This window comes from Typopeltis vanoorti, chromosome 9, assembly GCF_054136105.1.
Source record: "Typopeltis vanoorti isolate ZY-2024b chromosome 9, IOZ_Tvanoo_1.0, whole genome shotgun sequence".
In the NCBI taxonomy this organism is placed as follows: domain Eukaryota; kingdom Metazoa; phylum Arthropoda; class Arachnida; order Uropygi; family Thelyphonidae; genus Typopeltis; species Typopeltis vanoorti.
In genome coordinates, this window is record NC_143557.1 from 83,342,470 (window position 1) to 83,363,305 (window position 20,836).

The 20,836-nt window shown below is 35.2% G+C and overlaps 1 protein-coding gene across 3 annotated transcripts in view; it reads right to left on the reverse strand.

Moving 5' to 3' along the window:
* The window catches only part of SPoCk (secretory pathway calcium atpase), a 518,064-nt gene that overhangs the window by 67,417 nt on the left and 429,811 nt on the right, over window positions 1–20,836 (reverse strand). For all 3 annotated transcript variants that reach the window (XM_090398525.1, XM_090398527.1, XM_090398526.1), the window contains exon 21: window positions 6,355–6,502. In XM_090398525.1, the coding sequence (XP_090254651.1) occupies window positions 6,355–6,502 (148 nt within the window). The remainder of the gene's footprint in view (window positions 1–6,354; window positions 6,503–20,836) is intronic.

Here is a 20,836-nt window from a genome sequence, read left to right on the forward strand (position 1 = left end):
AAAATCGTGCCTAAGTAGCTGAAATGGTTTACTTTTTCCACAAGTTCTCCGTTCACAATGCAGTTGACATTTTCAACGATTCTGCCTATTTTCATTGTCTTTGTCTTTTTACTGCTGACCTTCATACCATATCTATTACAACAGTTATTCAATTTAGTCAGGGAATCTTGCAGACTCGTAGCAGATTTATTTAGAAGTATAACATTGTCTGCATAAAGCAAAGAGCTGACATTATCATCTCCAATTTTGATATCAGGTTTAATACCACTTTCCTTCATAATATGATCCATATAGATAATTATCTCATTTAATTTATTATAATGAATAAAAGAGTGGATAAAGTACATCCTTGTCTCACACCAGATTTAACATTAAACCATCTTCCTGTACTTCCTTCATTCCTAACTGGTGATTTACAACTCAAATAAAGACTAAGAATTGGCTTGATATAATGCCCCATTGACACTATATATAACTATAGCATATTGAATAGCTTCTCTCTTGGTGCCTTGTCATATGCCTTTTCCATATCGACAAAACTTAAATACAGTTCTTTGTTATATTCCCATGATTTCTCAACTATCTGTTGAGAAGTGAAAATCTGATCCTGACAGCCTCTGTTTGGCCTGAATCCAGCTTCTTCTTCACCAAGCTTCTCTTACACAATTCTTTTCAACCGTTTTTCAAGTATACTGGCATAAATCTTGCCAGAAACACTCAGTAGGGAAATACCTCTGTAATTCTCACATTCAGTTTTATTTCCATTTTTTATATATGGGTACTATGAGAGCTCTACTCCAATCATCTGGAATTCACCCCTCTGTCCAGGCCTTCTGAACTATGCAGTGCAGCCACTGTACGACTTTTATACCTCCATACTTGAGTATTTCTGGTCGAATATCATCTACTCCTGTTGCACATTTCAGGCTTTTGATGGCTTTTTCTACTTCAAGTATGGATATGTATTCCTGACTGCATGCCTGGTCAGTGTTGTTTACCACTGTGCTGTCATCACTGCTTGTTTCATTTAGCAGTTTTTCAAAGTAATTAGTCCATACTTCAAGGATATCTTTTTCTCCTGTTTTCACGTCACCTTTATCATTGCTAATTCCTTTTACAGCACTCTTTCCTCCATTTCTGAGTGTCTTCAACAACTTCCAAATTATGTTGCCACGTCTTGATATTTATTTTCTATGTTCTTGCCAAAGTCCTCCCATGACTTTTGTTTAGCCAGTTTTACACAGTGTTTAGCTTTCTTACATTTGTCTCTGTATTCTCTAAGAGCACAAGCTGACTTATTTACCAGGAACTTTTGATATGCTTTGTTCTTTTCCTTCACTGCCTCTTTAACTTTCTGTGTCCACCATGGAGTTCTAATTTTTCTATCCTTGCACACAACCTCATCACATGCCTCTCTGGCTGAATCAATCAGTGTTTTCTTTGCCACTGAATCTCCAAAGTTTGGTTCCTGCTCTCAAACTCTTTCATTTTTCCTTCAATAATCTTTGTGTATTTTAGTCTACAGTTCACATTTGAGAGCTACTCAACTTTTATTCTCTTCAAAACTTTCTTACATGTTCTTCTTTGCAATAAGAAATTCAATTTTATCCTGTCAAAACTAAATGGTGATCACTTCCAATTTCAAATCCTCTGTACACTCTGGTGTCCTGCACCAGTGGGAAAACATCACTATCAACAATAACATAGTCAATGAGACTTTGATTATTCCTTGCCTGTTCTCTCCATGTGAATTGGTGCACATATTTATGTTGGAACTTGGTGTTAGTAATACCAGTCCATGTCCTGAGCAGAAATCCAAAGCTTTGCTCTTTTCTCCAACTTTTCCTAAAATATTTTTGTATGTCTGACAATCATTTCCTACTATGCTATTTAGATCCCCAACAAGGACCAACTTTCCCTTTTTCAGAAATTTTCTGAAATTTCAAATATCAGAAAATGATGCATTATTAAAATCCTTCATCAATTTTTTTTTTTTTTTAATTTTCCAAAGGATTTTAATATTACCTAACAAAGTGCACTAGTTTCACAGGAGGAAATCAGTGCTTAAAGTATGACTTGACAGAGGGATAGGGATTATATACACAAATAATGTTAAGGTGCATGTATATATGCACACATATTTCAGTAGTAATAAATAGTGTCACAGTGATCTTGTGAATCCCACTTTTGGAAAGCCTCATGAAACCGAAATCATGTGCATTTTTAGATGTAATGAACAGAGGGAAAAAAAATCCTGCAATTACTGAGCAAGTATCAGCTAAAATCTTGTGATTAATAACATATTATAAACTAATTCTGAATACTAAATAACAATTCTTCTTCTCCTTATCAAGGATAAGGCATCTGCCTGTTCTGGCTTCAATGGTCTTTCCATCTCACGCATCCAGTCTTCTCTCCCCACCATCTTTGCTTCTTGTGGGTCTATAGTTATCCACTTCTTTTGGCAGCCAATATCTTTCCATCTTAAATAGATATTCTTTCCATTTCTCTCTACATATTCCTTGATCTTTTAATTTGCGTTGTAAATATCTTCTTCTCTTCTGATGTCTTATAAGAAATGAAGACATGTAAGAAGACCATATAAGAAATGTGGTCCAATTTTGTAGATCCTTTAACTGCTCTTTAAAATATCATCACTAGGTTTTCTGCGGGTTAGCTGGTCATATTATCGAGGTGGCAGGATTTTTCTCTCCTGAAACTCAGATTTTTCATTCTGAAAAAGAACTTGGCTACATGAACACGGGCAACAACACACTAGCTCAGAGCATGAGTTGCTTTGGCCATAAATCCAAAACCAACAACCAACGTGGCCCTCTCATCCCTACCAAACAGACCTCGACTCCTAATTCTTACCTGAAGGTTGTTTTGGACCAGGTCCCTACATGGTGACAATGTGTGAAGGATATATTCAAGCATATGCTTCCCAGACTGCCTAATTCTTCTGATTTGAATCCCATCAAGCATCAGTGGGATCATGTGGAATGCAGCATCCACATGATCTCGCTTGGTCACTGACCTCCAGGATGTTATTCTGTCTAGTTGGTCCAAAATATCTCAGAATGTCAAGATGAAAGCAAGCAGTTATTTTGGTGAAACGGAAGTCTAACACACTACTAGGTAGATGGTCATAATGTTTTGGTTCATTATTCCATAAATATTCATAGTTCATAATAACAGAGAATATTATAATGTGTTTGTATAATCTTCCTGGATAGTTAATATTGTTAAGTAACTGGTAGTTATGTTTTTGATATGAAATAAAGCTTAAATGATTAATGTTAAAATGCTTACATTAATATTCTTTAATGCCTACAGCTGCTGAAATATCTAAAAAATTTGAAATGCATGATATGTGTATGGCAATGCAGAAAAGAAACTGTGCTCCTGATTGGAATGTGAAGAAAAGGTAATTCAGTTTTGGAGAGAGAGAGAGAGGAATGTGAGTGAACTTGGTTAATATCAATTAACCAAGTACCTTATTAACTGAATTACAAATTTTCAGAGTTGTTTAGTTCTGTGTTTAGACACCAGAGGTGCATGTTGACAACATCAACTGCATAATTCATAACTGCAACTCTCCACTTTTATTTATGCATAATTTACTTTTAATTTCAATCCTTGTATTAGAAATGCTCCAATTAAACAACACTGCAATAACTTCAAAGTACAAAGACCAATGTGAAATATTTTCTACTTTATTTAAGTTTCATGTTAAATATAATACTATTTTGTTTGTAGGTTTGAAAATAAAATTTGCTGATGTTTTATTTTCATGTTATCCGAAAAATTGTTTGGAAGTAGCTAGTATGATGTAACTTGTATGTCCACTGAGAGTGTGCCAACTGTAAAAGACAATACTAAAAGCATTTTGTATACTAAACAAATATAATTTCACAATTTTTTTTTTCTTTTTTAATCTTTTCAACTTGCCCTTCACTCTCAAAGCATTATTTTCATTTCTCCTTCACTTGTTTACAGCTGCATACATCATTCAGATCAAATGAATATATTATTGAATACATTATATCACCATAGTTTGCTTTTATAAAAAATCAAGAGGTGTCAATGTTAGTTACCTTCCACTGTAATCATAGAGATGGATGTAGGAGAGTTTAATATACTGTAAAGAGGGCAGAAAAGTAGAGATCATGGATGGGGATGTATAATGGGCAGCAAGTAAGCTTGATAGGTCATCCTCGTGAAGTTGTTAATATTACTTTATTAAGCATAAATAAATGACTGACACAAATAGCTGGTATTATACAGACTGGACTTGCTACAATAAGTCCTAGACTATGTAAGGTAATACTAATGTAATAACAGGAGTTGGTAAGTGAGTATATCCTGTATATATTCCCAATTAACCATACTGCAGAAGTTCTGTTGGGATGCATAACTGCCCTGTATGTGAAAGGCTCAACTGCCAAACAAAGCACTGGATACTATTGCCATTTATTTATTATTTACCATTATTCACTTTTTGCTATTTATTATCTTATGACAGCAACAAACTCTTTGACACTGCCCAATGACAAACAGGGTTGACACTGGGGAGTTCTTTTGCTTGGTTGAATAGCGGGAAGGAGTGATGACAAGGGGTCATCCCTGGAAGTAAGGAAAGGAAACTGCGAGCAAGAAGGGTGAGGAGTGGTTTCTTCACATGGAGGGTGGCTGAACCATGGAATGCATTGCCCGATAGAGTAGTGAGAGCGAGAACAGTCAATGAGTTTGAGGAGTGGTATGATAGACTTTGTTTCCTGGGAGGGACCTCCCACGATGAATCTTGATAGACTTGTGTTTCCTAGGAAGGACCTCCCACGATGAGTCTTTTGACTCCTTGGAGGCCTAAATAATAATAAAACCTATGCAGTGGTAGTTTCTTTTCTTTCTCCTACAAAACAGACAAAGCTGAACCAAACAGCATATATATGTACAGCATTGGTTTCTTCTCTAATAATCAAATTACGCAACCCAACTATGTCAGCCTAGTTGACTGAGTTTTGATTATAACACCAGCAAAATATCAGCAAATAAGTAAATAAATATTATCTATTTTCTTATTATTCTTGTATTGTGAATTAAATCGTTAAACTGAACATGTTCTCAAGTCAGTGGTTAATATTCTGGCAAGCCTGAGTAAATTTTGTTGTCTTTTATTAAATCAAAAGAAAATTACAGAGTATATTTACAGAATTGTTCATTTTTAGCACATATATATATATATATATTTGGTTCTTTTAGTTAGAGCTATTTGCTGTACACCATACAATAGTTGATTTGTAGTTTTTGCTTTCATAAAAAAATAATTCTTTATTACCCAATCAGATTACTTTTAACCTCCCTACCAGCAGAGGTGGATGAAATAGCGAGACCAAATTGCACTTCTTATCCATGTTATTCAATAGGTGTTACAGAATCGTATCCAGATTTAGCTGGACGTCTATAGCCATCATGGCCAGTTGGGGGATTAATCAGGCTAGTTTTGGTAAAAAAAAAAAATAATTCCCAAGAATTTCTTTCATTGCTTAAAATAAAACATCAAGAATGAAATTGTGTTCCACTGCAAAAAGAAAGCTTTTATAGGAAAGTGAACATCATTAGCATTGAAGAATATGTCAAGCTAATATAAGATCATATGGTCACTTAAACAGAACTGGAGAGGAAAAGTTTGATAAACTGATGTTTGATGTCAGTAGGCAAGAAACATCCAGAGAAAGACAAGATTTAGATGAAATAATGCAATTTGTAATGCCTTAGAAAATCACATCGTAGAAAATGACAATATAGGAGACAATGTAGTACTGTCACTATATATCCCTCCTTAAGGGGTGAGGATTAAGAATGCAACATGGCGGTAGTTGTCTGCTGTAGCCGCATATAAAATCTATATCTATGCACAATGGAAAGAGAGAGAGACCACAGTTATTTTTCTGGGAATGATGAACGTGGAGGACTGACTGTTAGCTAATTTCAGAAAGTTCGGCCTACAGCATGCTGACTAATCCCTTTCAGGAATAACACAGCAAAGAGGATTTATTTTGTGTTTTTTTTTAAATGAAATACTGAGAAAAGTTAATATGCTGCTTTGCTTAACAAAGAACCACATATGGGGATAAATTATTAATTTCGAACTTTTTGAAGTAAGCAAACAGTACTCTAAAACTGATTTATAAATAGCAAAAATATGTTATTTCCATTTCAAATTTTCAGGTATGAATTAATGATCTGGGCATGGTCTATATGGAAAAGCTTGAGCAGCACTAAGCTACAACACATAAAAATCTGAAAATAATGACTTTTCCATTCTAATTTTGCAGAATATTCAAAACATACCTCCTTTCTGAAGATCCACATTGTGCCACTGATGATTATCATCGCTGATAAAATAACATTAATAATGAGATCACGTGTAATCATTGGCTGTTTGACATTCCTTGGAGGCTGCTTTAAAACGTCATGATCAACAGGTTCTACACCTAAGCTATAATAAATGAGTCCAATTAAAATTTAAATGATTAACACAACCCGCATACATTCTATTCATTTATTCTGAATACCTTTATCTAACAAAATAATCCAACTGGGAAAATCAACATATACTATACATAAAAGAAATTAATAACTACTCAAATTTTATATAATTAATCAAACATGCAATTCAGTTTCTCAGAGAACAAGAGCTTTTAATCAGTAGTGTTGCTTATATCAAAACTATTTGTATCAATTACATTTTATTGCTATCTTCAAGAGTATAACAGAATGAAAATCAATTAAACTGAATTAAACATGTTTATAAAGGAAAGAACAAATTCTAACCAAGACCTGAGATGTCAAAATTTTAAGAAATGAAGGATAAACTTGGTGCAGTATCAAGTTTTAGTTTTTGTCACACTGTGCTCGGGTGTGGAGCATTTTTGAGGCTTCCTTGAATTTCTTACAAAGCAATTGTGATCAATATGAGGTATTTCTGTTTTTTGCCATTAGTACCTAGTGGTTGAATGAAAGGGAATAATTCTATTCTGGAATGTTTTGTCTGGCTGGCATAACAAATGCCACAAGAGCAGTAAATTCTATAGACTTGCATTTTTTAAAACTGAAGCCAGGCTTCGCTTTATCTGATATCCTTCAACTGCTTTCTTCTCGAAGATTTCCACAAATAGATTTGCTAGGACTGGTGAACCCATAGTAAGGCCTGTATCATTTTCTAATATTTATTCTGGAACCAAAAGTATGTGATATCCATGTAATGTCTGAACAGTAACTGTATCAATTACTTTTCCAGAGGAAAATGTCTTTAAGATCTTTAGTCTCTAGGAACATTAACGTAAAGACTGACAACATCTAAACTTCCTAGGAGCTGATGGTTCTATTGTTAAATCTTTAACCAGTTCAATAAAGTGTAAACTGTTCTTTATATATGGCCGTTTTTCCTACATGTGTTACAAGTTGAGATAATTATTTTGGTAGGTTGTCTACCAAAAACCTGCTTTGGTACTTCAATTATATATTTATCATTTGGTCAAGATAAACTGAAGAATTAGAGAATTTCAAAAATAACTTTAATAGCTTAAATCTTAACATCAAATTCATACTTAAACTTGAAAATTACATAACATTACCTTTCTTTGACATTTTCCTGGAAGTATCTGAAGAAAAAAGGCTGAATTTCTCAACAGAAAGTTATGCACTAATAGTTGATTCCTCCATGCTTATTCATACCACCATCCTTTATGAAAAAACAGGCATGATAAAAACAATAAGAGACAGAGTATGATATCTCCAATACAGAACAAAGAACTTCATTACCTCAAACATATCCTTTCCCAAAGAGTATGGACTAAAGATGATTAACAAATTTTAGATACTCCTCCCAAAGTTCTTACCAATAAGCAAGAATTCAAAAGTGCAATAACTGTACTCTACATTTGCAATGTAACTGACAAAATCACATTAGTGCTGACAAGTATGACAAAGTGGATTTCATCTTACTTTACAATATCTCAAAGTTTTTATAACCTTTAAATCTGCCGCATCCATTGATAAAATAACCAAGAGTTTATAGAATTCATTATTCTTGCAGCATTTGTTATGCTGGCCAAGCAAGACAGTCTGGAGAGATCTGGGTTTTTATATATATATATATATATATATAAAATCCATTCATGAGAGGTCAAAGGACAGATATAAGTTTACTGACAATTTTTTTTTTTTTTTTTTTATGAGTTGCAGGTTGTAGTTTGAAAATACAATGGTTTGATTATTAAGGCTGTTCTAGAGGATGGAGGTAGATGGAATAAAAGAGGAAGAAGAAAGACAGGTTAAGTGCATTTGCAGTTGCACAGTAAAGAGTTACTGAGCAGGTCTGTTGTTGTATTGACAGCTGCAACAGAAAGTGGAGGAATGATGGTTGCCAGTTCAGCGGAGCAATAACCATTGAAGTACCTGTAGAATAGACACAGAGCCTCTGCAGGATAGAGGTTGAAATGAATCTGTAAGAGATGGATCATCTATGAGCTGAATTGCTTTCCTCTGGACAACATCAAGAATTTTTAGAGAAGTTTTAGGTACTCTACCCTAAACATGTGAGCAGTATTCTAAGCATGAGTGTATTTGGGATTTGTATATAGTTAAGAATTGGTTGGATGTAATATAGCACCTTGAATGAAAGAGAATGCCTAATTTTTTTATTTTTTATTTATTTTTTTGATGCTGAGAAAGGTATTGATGTGATGTGTTTGTACCAGGAGAGACTGGAAGTAAATGTTAGTCCAAGCAGAAAGATCTGATCTTGCCTGGTGATTTGTGTATTACTGAGGGTAAGGGAATGTAAGCTGAGATTTTGCAAGAGAAGAAGCAAGACTATATTTTGGTGGCACCAAAAGTGACCAGAATGTTCTCACACCAATGAAGTGAGAACAATCTGGTCAATAGTACATGTCATATATCAATGTTTAAGGCACTAATTGCAGATGATCTCGATGCTAGGAATATCTGTGTACTGCATGGCTTGACAAATGAGTAGTGATTGAGAGTAAGTTGTTTAAGTACAGGAGAAAAAGAGTAGTGATAGGACAGAACCTTGAGATACTCTTGCATTGGTAGTGAAGCTTGAAAAGAGGTAGCCATCAACCATAACATGCATTGAACGACCAAGAAGGAAACTGGCAGCCCAATTACAGAGGGTGGTAGGTAGACCAAAAGATCACAGTTTGTTTGTATAGCAGGCCTTGATGCCAAACAGGATCAAAAAGCTCTGGAAATATCAGAGTGACAGCATAAGTTTCTCCAAACCTTTCCATAGCAAGTGTCCAGTAGTGGGTGATGTAATCTAAGAGGTCAGCTGTGCATCTTGAATGGTAGAATCCATACTGGTGGTCGTTGAGCCTGTAGGTAATGGAGAAGTTGGCTATTGATAACTTTCTTCATTATTTTGGAGAGGACTAATTGATATTGATTGTTGGTAGTTTGATGGGAGATTTCTATCTTTCATTTTTCGAATAGTCCAGATATGCGATTGCTTCTACTTATTGGGACCAGCTATGTATAATAGATTTTGAAAAGATACAGGACAGGAGTGAGCTGTGGAGCACAAGGTTTGAGAACACTTAGAGAGAGATGCCATTAGGATCAGGAAAGTTTTTAGGGTCCAAGAAAACTATCACACTTCAAAGTAAACTTGACTTTTTTTTTTTTTTTTTTTTTTTGCAATCAGTGGCAGATTTAAAGAACCAGTCTAATCTTAATAAATAATGGTTGCATTAAACTTCCCAAGATTTGGAAAATTTTAATGCTTAGGCCTCCTACATAACATGTAAGGCTAGCCAGTAGCACCCATAGAGGGGAACCCCTTCATAAGGCTTTACTTCATTTAGTCTAATTTAATTTCTTTCACTTGTTGTTTCTTGTGTGTTATTACAATTTTAACACTATATTCTTGCGACAAACAAAATATTGAAATGATTAAACCTGATGTTTAATTATTTCTCTTGTGCTGTAATTATTCCATTAAACTATATCACTGAAGTTATTCAGTAATTTTCTCATGTCTTTTTGTCAAAAAACTACAGGAGGCATACAGTACTCAGATTCCAGTATGGTAGGAGGCAATTTTCCTTGGTCATCATCAAAGCAAAAGTTCGAGGGAAAGGGCGATGCTAGGCAGTTAGCTTTCTCTCTTTGGGTGAAGTAACAGTGGTGCCATCATGATGTGTGTGTGTGTGTTTGAGAGAGAGAGAAACAGAAGTGCAGGTGAGCAGAAGTTGTGTCCAATGGCTTTAGCAAGGGACAAGAAGGCACAGCTTCCATTTGGACATGAGGCAAAGTTTCTGCTGTTGGTCTTTATGAAGTCAGATTTAGATCAGATGATTGTTTTGCAATGGCTGCATGCTTTGGTATAAGCAGAGCATGAAACTGGAGTTTCTAATGCTAGCCACCTGCAGCCAGCTAAATTTTTTATTTCTTTGACTGCTTTGATGGAAATTTCTGTTGGACTTGGAAAGTGAATGAGGATTTTTAGGTAGAATGGGGATGAAGGAAGGCTTTCGTGCTGGTAAGGATAATTTCTGTGATCATTTTGAGCAAATGTTAGGGTCAGATGAGCTGATGCAATAGTCACACCATGGAAAGGAAGAGTAAAAGTTCCGGAGGTCATCCCATTTTACACCTTTGTAGAGCTAGATGATGATGTAAGGTCAGAGTGGTGTTCAGTAAGAGAGGAGACTTGCACAAGATTGGGTCTGAGTTACCAAGATGGGAGGTGACATTTACAGTGTATCTGGAAGGAGAACAATTTAAAAGAGATCCAGAGTATTGGGAGAGAGAAGATAATTATCAGGAATTCATATAAGAAGATGAATTATTTGCATTACATCATTGCTTATGGCAAAGATTTCTGCTCTTGCTCAGCTTAGTCTGTGGTACTGGAAAAGGGGAGCCAGACGGGATTGTGAATGTTGGGGTAGCTAGGAAGATAATCTCACTATCTGGATGCTAAATTGCAGATGCTAAACTGCTAAATGCAGAAAATGAATATTACTAAATGAGGAAAGGTAACCTCGAAGAAGAGGAGGATTCCAAACTAGCCACTCTCTCTTGCTCTCTGGCATGCAATGTCTGATCTCACCCTTGTGGCAAAAGGAATTGTGAAGTTTTGACATTGGAGGTGGAGTGGATGCTATCTGGGTTTCTGTCAAGAGCAAGAGGTCTGGTCTGGATAACTAAGTGATGGTGAATGCCATTTATATTGGTATCAATGCCATAGATATTAGTAAAGTGAATGTGAAAGTGAGTTTTTAATGAAGAGATTCTGGAATGGTGTATGGAATGATTGGTTGTACTGTGCATTCTTTATAGGAATTAGCTTATGGGGAAGATTCCTTTTTGTCACAGTGCCACTGTCATTGTTTGTAAGATTCATCACTGCCTCATTTGTGGTTAGAGGGAAGGATAGAGTTGGAATGTGCAGTGAAAGGACAAACTCTTGGACATGACATCCATACTAAGAGCAACCAGTCTCTTTGCCATCACATGGCCTCGACAAAGCCTCCCAAATACCACTACTTGGACTTCCTCTCCAGACATGAGCACCTGTGGCAGCAGAATTATGCCAGTTGATCAGGAAGCCTCCCAACTTATTGCTGACAGGTTCAGGTCCTGAACTAACTGGCAGTCAGCATGTGGCATCACTGTTTTAACTGATGTACCATTGAAATGGAGATTATTGGGTCTCTAGGTATATATATATGACATGACAGTGAAGTGTATCACTCATACTATATGGATAAGAGGGGATGGAAAAAGAAACTGGAATTCCTGCTCTAGAGACCAAACATGACATCCACTTCAGGCCTCCAATAAGTTGGGGTATTTCACCAGGTGATGAAGGTCATCTAGTGGTCTAGTTGGCATTTCCTTCAACTAGGAAGTTATTCCTTTATAATAGGAATACTTGCTGGTCTACAGCTTTGCAGAACATGTCAAGGATATTGAAAAAAACAAGAACACAGATCAGGATTAGCCTTTCATACAATCACCAACCTGTTAGTTGATGATTGTATGGAAGGGATTATAAAATGTCTAATGTATAACAAAAAATGCCTTATACTGACTACAATTGCTTTATAAGAAAACTCAAGATAAGTTTCAGAAATGCTCCACATTCCAACAAAAACCAAAGCTTGATATTGCACCAAGTTTGGCATTCACTTATTAAAAAAAAATAACATCCTAGGACCTTATGATACAGACTATGCTACAGAATGTGATAGTATCAACTAGTTCTCTTTCCTTTACGCTCACGTTGTTTAATTTAGTTTACTACAAGTATAACAGAATGAAAATCACTTAGTTTTTTGTACCAAATAAAGCAATTTTACTTTTCAGATAATGTGGTCTGAATACTGTTGATTAGATTACAGCTACAAAACTACAGACATCTAAGAATGAAAATTATGTCATAGTGCTTAAGGTCTAAAAAGCAATTATGCAGGTCAGTTGAAATTATAACCAATAATTTTTTCACTATTTAATTTAATTTCATTCAGTTTTAAGAAGAGCACTAGAGCAAAAAAAAATTGTGAATAACTTTAACACCTACATTTTATAATCCAAAACAGTGAGATTTACATTACAACAATTAAGAACTCTTTCAATGCATTTCAACCTCAGGAAGTGTCTGAGGTTGTTGTGATTCATACTAAATAGATCTGGTGTGACCACATAGTCAATTTTTTTTTTTTTTTTCATTCTACTAGTCTCTTACACTCTATAGCACACTTCATCATGAAAAGGATGATTATTAAAATAAAAATTAAGATTAATCTTTGTTTAAATAATAACTAACACAGTGTTGAGATATCACACGTACTTCATTGTTCAAGTGTGTTATGTAAGGTCTACCATAATCTAATTCCGTGAATATCATATCTTTTATTTAAGCCAAGTCATTTTTTATTACATTAGCAATAAATAAAGATGTTTTTCACTTGCAGAAACAAGGGCTGATTTGTGAGATTTCTTTTTCAACATCCTTGAGAAGCATAGGATACCATTTTTGGATCCTACAGATATATTAGTGAGTATATACCTAACAAGTGTATTCACCAATATGCCCAGAGAAATTTTTTTTCAGATTTACCTTAAACATAAGAGATGGGAATAGTTTTATTGTTTGTGTGTTGGTTATAGAAAGGATAGTGGGGCATACAGTATTTTGTTTATTTTATAAGGGTTGTAGCTATTGGGTAAAAATGTACTGTGAAGGTGCTAGAGTTCAGTTTTCAGAGCTGTGTCATTCAAACAAACATCCCTAGCTCTGTGTGTTTGAGGATGGGCAGTGGTGTGACTGCATATGTAAACACCTTTCCATATGTGTGTGTGTGTGTGTGTGTGGGTGGGTTTTCTATAATCAGAGAAGGATAACCAACCATTTGGTAGTCACGTCACTAGTGTCTTGGAAAGAGATTGTGGAGTATCTGATGACTTCCATTCAGATAGACCACATTTTATTTAATTTTTTTTAGATCAGGTGACTTATGTCGCCTATCTAAATAAAATTAAAATTTTCTTAATTAAAAGTACATTCATGTTCATAGAAACCATATCACCTTGCATAAATATAGTTTTCAGTAGTTAAATGGTAATTTTCATTGTTTTATTATTAGATATTTCATTGTATTGCATCATCTATCATTCCTACAGATTTCTGTATAAATGTAATAGTTGCTACTATTGTGTCAGAAATTTTTATGCTATAAATAGACAGCAAGGGCTAGTTTTTGCATTTTTGTGCTGAGATTACTATGGCTAGTTATGTGCAACCTTGCAGAAAAAGTGTGATTCAAGCTTTGAATAGAGAAGCCTATTCATCTCATGAAATAGCTAACAGGGTGTCCGGTAGTCGATCTACTGTTGAAAGTGAAGGAAACTAGATCTGCTGAAAGGAAGAATGGGGACAGAAAGAAAGCCAGTGTCTACACCATGCCAAGACTGAGTTCAAAAGTAGCTCTGCTTCAAAAATCGTCATGCATCGTCCGGAAAACTGAAACGGACGAAGAACAAATGAGAGTGATAGCCAGGCATTCTAAAAAGCTCTTGTTAACCAAAAAAAATTAGATTGGTTTGGTTAAATTGGTGCAAAGAGCATGCCAAATGGACCTCTGATCAGTAAAAAAAAAAAGAGTAATTTTTTCTGACAAGAAAAAGTTTAACCTGCAGGGTGCCGACGGCAGACAGACAGTTCGAAGATGATCAAGGGAAAATTTCAACCCTGACTGGTGTCAACAGTCAAATTCTCAGCGAATCAGCTGCACAAGTCTCCACCAGCCAGACACACAAATGTACCAGAATATTTTAGAACTGCTGCCTACTATCAGAGACCACTTTACCATAATGATAAACTGTATCTTTCAGATGACTCTGCTCCTTGTCATAGGACAAAAAAAAATGTAATGCTGTTATAACCCTAAAATGTACCATATGAATTGAGTTTAGTTTAGTAAAAAAAAAGCTTTAGTTTTTGTTGCAAGTTAATTAGTGGCTCAATGAACACTTGATTCAGCGACTGCCATGGCCAGAAAACAGCCCGGATCTCAACCCAATTGAGAATTTGTGGTATCAAATGGAGACTGAAATACAAGAAGCCCAAAACACTTCGGTAGCTCCAAGAAGCAATTATAAGGGTATGAAACCAAAAATTGACAGTTGCATCCATCAGGAAATTGATTTTGTTAATGCCCCACCGATGCAAAGCTGGAATAAAGGCAAGAGGAGGACCCATGAAGTACTAAACAACAAAAAAGGGAATTTTTAGCTTTGAATGTTAGTAAAACTGTAGTTGAACTAAATTTTGATACTAGTATTTTTTTTCCAGTGAAAATATCACTGTCCATTCCATTCTGAAATATTTGTAAATTTATCGAGTTTGTTGTCATTTCCTAATTACGTCTTACCTTGTACTAAAAAGAGCCACATATTAATCAAAAATAAAAACGTTATATTACTTTCTTCCTTATTGTGACAATTGTGTTATCCTTTTTCAAATATGCATTCAAATTTAATTACCAAAAAACATGGTTAAAGCAGGTGATTTGGTTTCTATGAACATGAGTGTTTTATCCCTCCTGTTACATGATGTAACAGTTTGTTTTAATACTGTCATAAAATTTAGTTCAGCATTCTAATTAAATTAACTTGTCTTCGTCTTCACAAAGAAAAGAGTCTGTGTTAATAAATCACTGGTAGAATGTTGTTATTAAAATGGTTTGTAACTTTAATTTATGTTGTAAAGTATTGCTAACTCTGGCAATGCTTCGTATTGGTGGCAGAGAAAACACGCAGAGTTGAAAAGAGAACTGTTCAAGATTTGCACTACATTTCAACCAATACTGGGAGTTTGAAGCTGGCATATGAATGTGCAAATTGAGAAAACATGGCTGGGTAATGTGGGTTATCAGTGACACATTGAAAGGAGAAAGTGTTATAGGGATGCATTAGGAGACTTATGGATTTATCAGAGAGTATTTATTTCTAGAAGAAGGCCTCAAATTTGTTCATGTCGTAAAGGAATAATGGTAGCTAAGTTTTGGAAAGAGCTAAATTCCAGTATTATTTTGGATCTACTGTTTATTTATATAACCATGCATTTGTTCCAGTCAACAGATGAAAATGAAGACAGAAACAGTTTTTTTTGTAATATCACGTGTATTATTATTATTAAGAGAGACCTCCAGTACTAGTTAGAATCTACTTTTTGCTTATGTAACCATGCATTTGTTCAGGGACTCATCAAGGGAGGCCACATACTACACACACACCAGCTATCATACTTATTGAATTCATTCATAGTGCTTGCACATACCATATCCAGTGACAATGAAGCACTATCCTATGAGAGAAAAATCTAGTCCTCATCCCCTTCTTAGCAGCATTCATTCTCAGCTTCCAAGGATGCCCTCTTGTCCTTTCTCCACCCTCCATAAATTGAAAAATTCCATCAACTGAAATCCCGTTTGACCCTTTCAGAGGTTTGTATGGCTCAATCATATCATTCCTCTTTCTTCTGTTTGCTAGTGTCTGCAGTCTACAAATTCTCAATCTGTCTTCATAATCACTATTTCACAATCCTGATATCATTTTTAACACTCTCCTTTGCACTCTCTCTCTCTCCACTGTATCAGAATCACAACCAGGAGAGGAAATGTGCACAACAGTCCAAATGAGGGCTTATCAAAGCCTTATAAAGAAGCAAAATGACATCCTTATTTTTATATATTAAAGTTCATTTCAGCATTGCAATCTTTGCTACATGGCCTCTGAACTTCAACTTGCTATCTACACTCCAAGATCCCTAGCATGATCAATTTCTTCTAGAATCTCACCAATATAGTGTGGTGGAGAAATGTCATGCATGAGCTTCCTGATTTTCTACCAGATTAGAAAGTGTCATAAAACACCACAGAGCATATCATCGAAGATATTTTCTACCAGGGTTTGAAAGATGTCACAGAACAAAGGTCCTGTCAACCAGTGGATACCTAATCATGCCAAAAGTGAATAACTTTACATTTACTGATATCCATTTTCCCATGCCCACAGTTCCAGCCTATTCAAATCATTTTGCAAGTACTGCATATCAGCAGTATTCCTGATTACCTCTACCTATTTTTGCATCATCAGAAAATAGCTGTATGTCACCTGTCAAAATCCTTCACCATATCATTAATTTAATGTACAGATTGAATAACAGTGGACCAAGGACTGATCCTTATGGTACACCACTAGTTGCCTGAAATCTTGCAGACTGACCCCCCCCCCCCCAATACCACTTTTTGATATCTGTCAGTTAGCCATCCTCTTATCCACATTGATATTTTATAATCTAAACCCATATTCTCCAATTCATACAACAGTCTTCTATGCTGTATTCTGTCAAAAGCCTTAGCAAAATCCAAAAGTATCATGGTATATCCATTCCCCTTGTCTAGTTCAATGATTCAAATCATTTTATCAATTCAAATCAATGAAATTCACTCTCAACCCATTTCTGAATGAAAGCCCTAACCAATTTTTCCAAAATCTTCACCACCACTCCTGAGATAAAGACTGGTCGATAGTTAGATAAATCTGTCTTTGCACCACTCCTTGTGCAATGGGATTACCATATATTCTTTCCATTCCTGTGGAATCTTCCCTGTTCTGAGACTCAAATTATATAGCCTGGTCCAAGGAATAGCCAGTTCAACTGAACATTCTTTTAGCACCCATGTGATATCCCATTCAGTCCCTTATGCTGAATTCTTATCGAGTTTGTGTAACAGGTCTAATACGTCCTCTTCATACACCTGACTTTCTTCAGAAGAGGTAGCGGTGAACTCAATGTTGCATACACCAGGTTGATAGCTTTTAGCAAAATGGGTAGTCATTAATTGAACAACCTCTTCTGCATCTGTCACCTCACACCAGTTGCATTCAGAAGAGTTATTCTTTCATATTCCTTCTTTCTTTCTTTTACTTGTAGCATATCAATAGAATTCTCATGGGTTGTATTTAGCTTGCAGAGCCAGTTTCTTTTCATACTCAGACTTAGTCTTCCGTACAACAGCTGTGACTCTTCTGGCCTGCTTCATTATAGAATACTGAAAACAGTATTCTCTTTATAAGGCCAAGATGCATTATACAATATTGAAGACAAAAAGAAACCATTATTCAGATAAAGAAAGGAACTGAACCCATGTAATGAAGAGTTGTTTAGAGAACTGTAAAGCAAACAGGTTTCTTAGGTATTTTCTCTTGAGGCTTAACTTTCTATAGTAAGGTAATTTTCCTGAGAATTATTTATACTGAAGCTAAAGAGGTAGGGTGACAATTTTTATTTGCAAAGAGTGTGAACTTTGAGCCAGAGTGAGAAGATTCCTTATTGGAACTGACTGTATTAAAATATATACTTTGTTATATACAGCTTGTGTAATCATAAAGAGGATAAGTCAAGGAATTTGTTGTTAATTTTTTTTTATCACTTAAATTTTATAAAATTAAGTGTATCTCTTATAATTTTTTTTAATGTAAATAATTATATTTGTATAGTTACTGAATAAACATTTAATTAAAAATGAAATGTTTCTTTGTATTACAATTCTCTCATATATTACATTCACTTATCTTTATCTCTTATTTAAGATAAGATAAAGATAAACGATGAACATAATGAATATACTGGAAAGAAAACAGAAATACAGTCATACCCGACTTATGCGAATCCGGAGTTACGTGGTTTCATACATGTACATATTTCCGTCCCGCTTCACCACTAGTCGTATCTTTCCGGCACCAGCCGCAATTGCCAGTGTCACACATGCTGTGAACAAGCACTGATGTGTTTCGTGCGGTCTCTATTCATACACGAATTTTATAGTTTACAAACCTTGCGATTGTTTAATGTTATGTTCTTGATAAAAATTTTATCACATAAAAAATAACAATGTCGTCCAAAGGAAGCAAGTCTGATTCTTCTACAGCTAGCAAGAAAAGAAAAACATTGACTTTGGAAACAAAACTCAACATTATTAAGGATTTTGAAGGTGGAATGAAAATTTGTGAGCTAGCGAAGAAGTTTGATCTACAGGAATCCACAGTAAGAACAATCATAAAAGAAAGGTTTGCAGATTTTGGAGGACATAGATTCTAACAAGAAACAAATTGTAGCCACAAGGTAAGGAATAAAAAAATCATTAGCATGCTATGAAGAAATTTTGCGTGACAAGAAAAAGACATTATGCCATCAGACAAATCTATTAGATTTTATGAAACCACTGACATCGAAATAACTTTCTTTTTTTTATGTACAAAAAACTACAATTATGATTATATTTCTTAAAAAATATAGGTGTTTTTGTAAACCTTTGATCCCAATTAACTAATATTTTGTATGTTTCTAATGGAAAGGCTTAGACGTTGGTTATGCATTATTACTAAATAGTTTAGGGAAATAACAACGTAGACTAGGATATACACAATGTAGACGAGGATTACTCTAAATCCATCACCATACCCTATATCAGAGGCACCTTAGAAAAAATTACAAAAATCCTAAAAAAACATGGCTTAACTTCTTGTTACAGACCATATAAGAAATTGGCATCCCTTATCCGCTCCATCCACTAAAGACCAATCTCTCCCCCCCCCCCCCCTTAGACCTACCTGGTGTATACCAGGTTCCTTGCAGCTGTAAGCTGTCCTACTTTGGCCAAACAGGCAGGACAGACAATATCAGAATTACAGAACACAAGGACTACATCCAGATCCACCAATACAGCCACTCTGGTCTTGCAGACCATGCTCTGGATATCCGCCATAGAATACGGTGGAAGAAAGCCACGATCATTCACCGAAGTAAATACAAGTACAAAAGGCTTTTCATGGAATAAGCCTCAGCCCTAAGAAACAATCCAAACCTCAACAAATTTGGCTGCATGAGACTGCCTCAAATTTGGGAAACCTACATCAGAAGACCTCAGCTCAATCACCCAAGAATACCAACATTGCCCGCTAGGGGGGAACCAGTAGGACTTTAGGAGAAAGAATAGCCTCCTGCTTCGTCCTCATTTACTGTTTGCTGTGTCTGCGTGCACGTGTCTTGCTCACAAGCTGTTGAAAATGGCAACGTGACGTTGCCGAAATATTGGATTTGTATTAAAAAGTTATTTTAATGTATATACTAGTCTACGTTGTTATTTCCCTAAACGATTTAGTAATAATTTTGTATGTTTGGATGCAAAATTATACCCGAGTTACGCGAATTCGACTTGCACGCTTTTCGTTGGTCCCACCTACCGCGTAACTTCAGGGTATGACTGTATATAATTAAATGATACTCATGGTATGAACCTAACTTGGAGCATTAACTTATGTTTTTTTTTTTTTTTTCAGGTATGGGCAACATATACATACAGACCATCGTTTTTAGCAAAATGGCACAGTCAACAACACACTCATACTTTTCAATAAAATGAAGAAATAGATAGGATGGTTTATAGATAACCTCATTTTAAGTGAAAAGCAGGATTGCAGCTCTTTCAACAGGAGACAGTTAACATCAAAAAATACCCTTCACCATAGAAAAAGAAACTAGCAAACTATTTCCCCTTCCTAGAGTGGGAATTTCCTTTCAAACTCTGAATTATATCACAGATAATATAAATTAAATATTGTCCTAACACTGAATGCCATCTCTTACTCCCTTAATTTTCTTCATACCTGTAATGTCTGGTTGTAGTATCAATTCATTTGGTGTTTCCTGACTTTCAAGAGCTATTTTATACATAACTCCACTTGAATACTACCTTGTATACCACTAGCTTGGTGTATTTATGTTTAAATGCTGATCGAAGCTTATATTGCATCATAGAGACATCACCTGAAATGCAAGAAAACTGTAATAACACATACACACAAAGTAAGTGGATGATGTCTGAGTAGAAGCCTGAAGTCCTAGGAGAGGTGCCTTTTACATAAACTGATAGAAAGCCTTGGCAGTTAGTAGGAGATCTAAGAATTACTGTTTTCAAATGTTAAGAAGTTTCATCATCATCATGCATATCAAAGATTTAGGCCTAGGATGGCCTTCTGGCCTTAGAAGTCATCATTGAATTGTTTAAGAGGACTGGTTTTCTTTTTCCTAATGGCTTGTTTTGGTAATCTTTCTGTTTTCATTCTTTGAATGCGTTCCATCCATTTATGTTTATATTTTTTAATTTTTTCTATTGCTGGTTCTTGATTTAATTCTTTCATAATTTCTTCGTTTCTTTTGTGATCAAATATG